General features: G+C 32.6%; 1 protein-coding gene across 1 annotated transcript in view; it reads right to left on the bottom strand.

Annotated features, from left to right (window-relative positions):
* The window catches only part of gramd3 (GRAM domain containing 3), a 22,950-nt gene that overhangs the window by 6,334 nt on the left and 15,301 nt on the right, over window positions 1-1,315 (bottom strand). Inside the window, exons 9-10 of the mRNA XM_015374549.1 lie at window positions 1,049-1,165; window positions 480-552 (exon numbers count right to left, since the gene is read on the bottom strand). Coding sequence (XP_015230035.1) covers window positions 480-552; window positions 1,049-1,165 — 190 coding nt within the window. The remainder of the gene's footprint in view (window positions 1-479; window positions 553-1,048; window positions 1,166-1,315) is intronic.

The following is a 1,315-nucleotide window of genomic DNA, read 5'->3' as shown; positions in this document are numbered from 1 at the left end:
ATTTAATTATTTATTTAATGCTGTATTTATTTATTTAATTTTGGCACTTTTTATCCTCCATAATTCTTCTCAGCAGAGGTTTTTTTTTTATTTGTTTTTCTACATTTCTTAAAGACTGAGTTTTTGGCGACTCTTTGAATGTTGCATTTAATTCATCAAACGTTTAATTAGTTTAATTCAACAAAATTTGCAACATTTTTAAAAATATCAAGCTGCCTTATATTACTTCACACTATTTCAGTTTAAGTTGCAAATTTCTCCACATTTTCTGTTTTTTTGTTTTGTTTTTTATAGCAGAACAATAAGAAGGATAAACCGAAGCCACATTAATACACGAATGAGAGGAAATGAACTGAGGATTAATACTTCAGCCTTGGAAAATCAGGTAATCTGACAGAACTACGCACATTTAACGAGACAAGAGAACAATAATCTGTATAGTAATCAATTCTAATAAAGAATCATTGAGTGAATCTTACAGAAACATGTAGATAATCAGCAGAGTGTTGAGAGAAACTGATTTCACGCTGCTGTTAATCACCACTTCAGAGCCTGGAAACAAAGAAAACAAATCTTTTCATGTTGATCAATTCAATAAATGAACAAATATCCTGATAAAAAGCAACATGTAGAAATCAGAAATTTGGTATTTGTTTATTTTTACCAAAAACACTTTGAGAAAATGACTAATGAATTTAATCTGACTTAGAAAATGGCCACTTATTCTACCAAAGTGTTCCTGTAATCAATGAATGTTGTGATAACAGGAGAGGAACGTTTAAAATGAGTTAACAAAGCTTGAAATATGGGTTGTTAAGATGGTTGATGGATTTTTTTTTGTAGGAAACACCTGAGTCTAAATTTGAAGGAAGATTATGGAAAAACTGTTTTAATTGCTTCTCTACTAATGTGTCTAATTACGTGAAAGCCAAACATAGAGCTGTGGTTAATCCTTTCAGATTATCAGAGGGTAGTTTCAGATTTATCAGTTCATCCGAAACAAGAAGGTTGTTCCTCAAAGCTGAGTCATGATGTCTGAGAAACTCACCTGAACGCTTTGAGCTCTGCTGGGTCAGAGGCTGCTTTTTCACTTTGCGCTGCTGCTCTGGAGAAGACGTCTTCACGCTTTGTTTCAGAGCGTCCAGATAATGAGGAATGGGCAGGTCTGCAAGGAAAAGCTTTTAGTAAATAATTATCTCTAAAGCCTGTTTTAGATGCAGCTTTTTGTTCTTTTACATTTAAAAAATATATAATTTGAATAAACAGCTGCAGTGTGTACGGAAGACGATTAGGGCCACTGAATAAAAAAAAAAAG

The sequence above is a fragment of the Cyprinodon variegatus genome, unplaced genomic scaffold (genome assembly GCF_000732505.1).
Source record: "Cyprinodon variegatus isolate N-32 unplaced genomic scaffold, C_variegatus-1.0 Scaffold105, whole genome shotgun sequence".
Lineage (NCBI taxonomy): Eukaryota > Metazoa > Chordata > Actinopteri > Cyprinodontiformes > Cyprinodontidae > Cyprinodon > Cyprinodon variegatus.
This window is presented reverse-complemented; position numbering and strand designations above follow the sequence as displayed.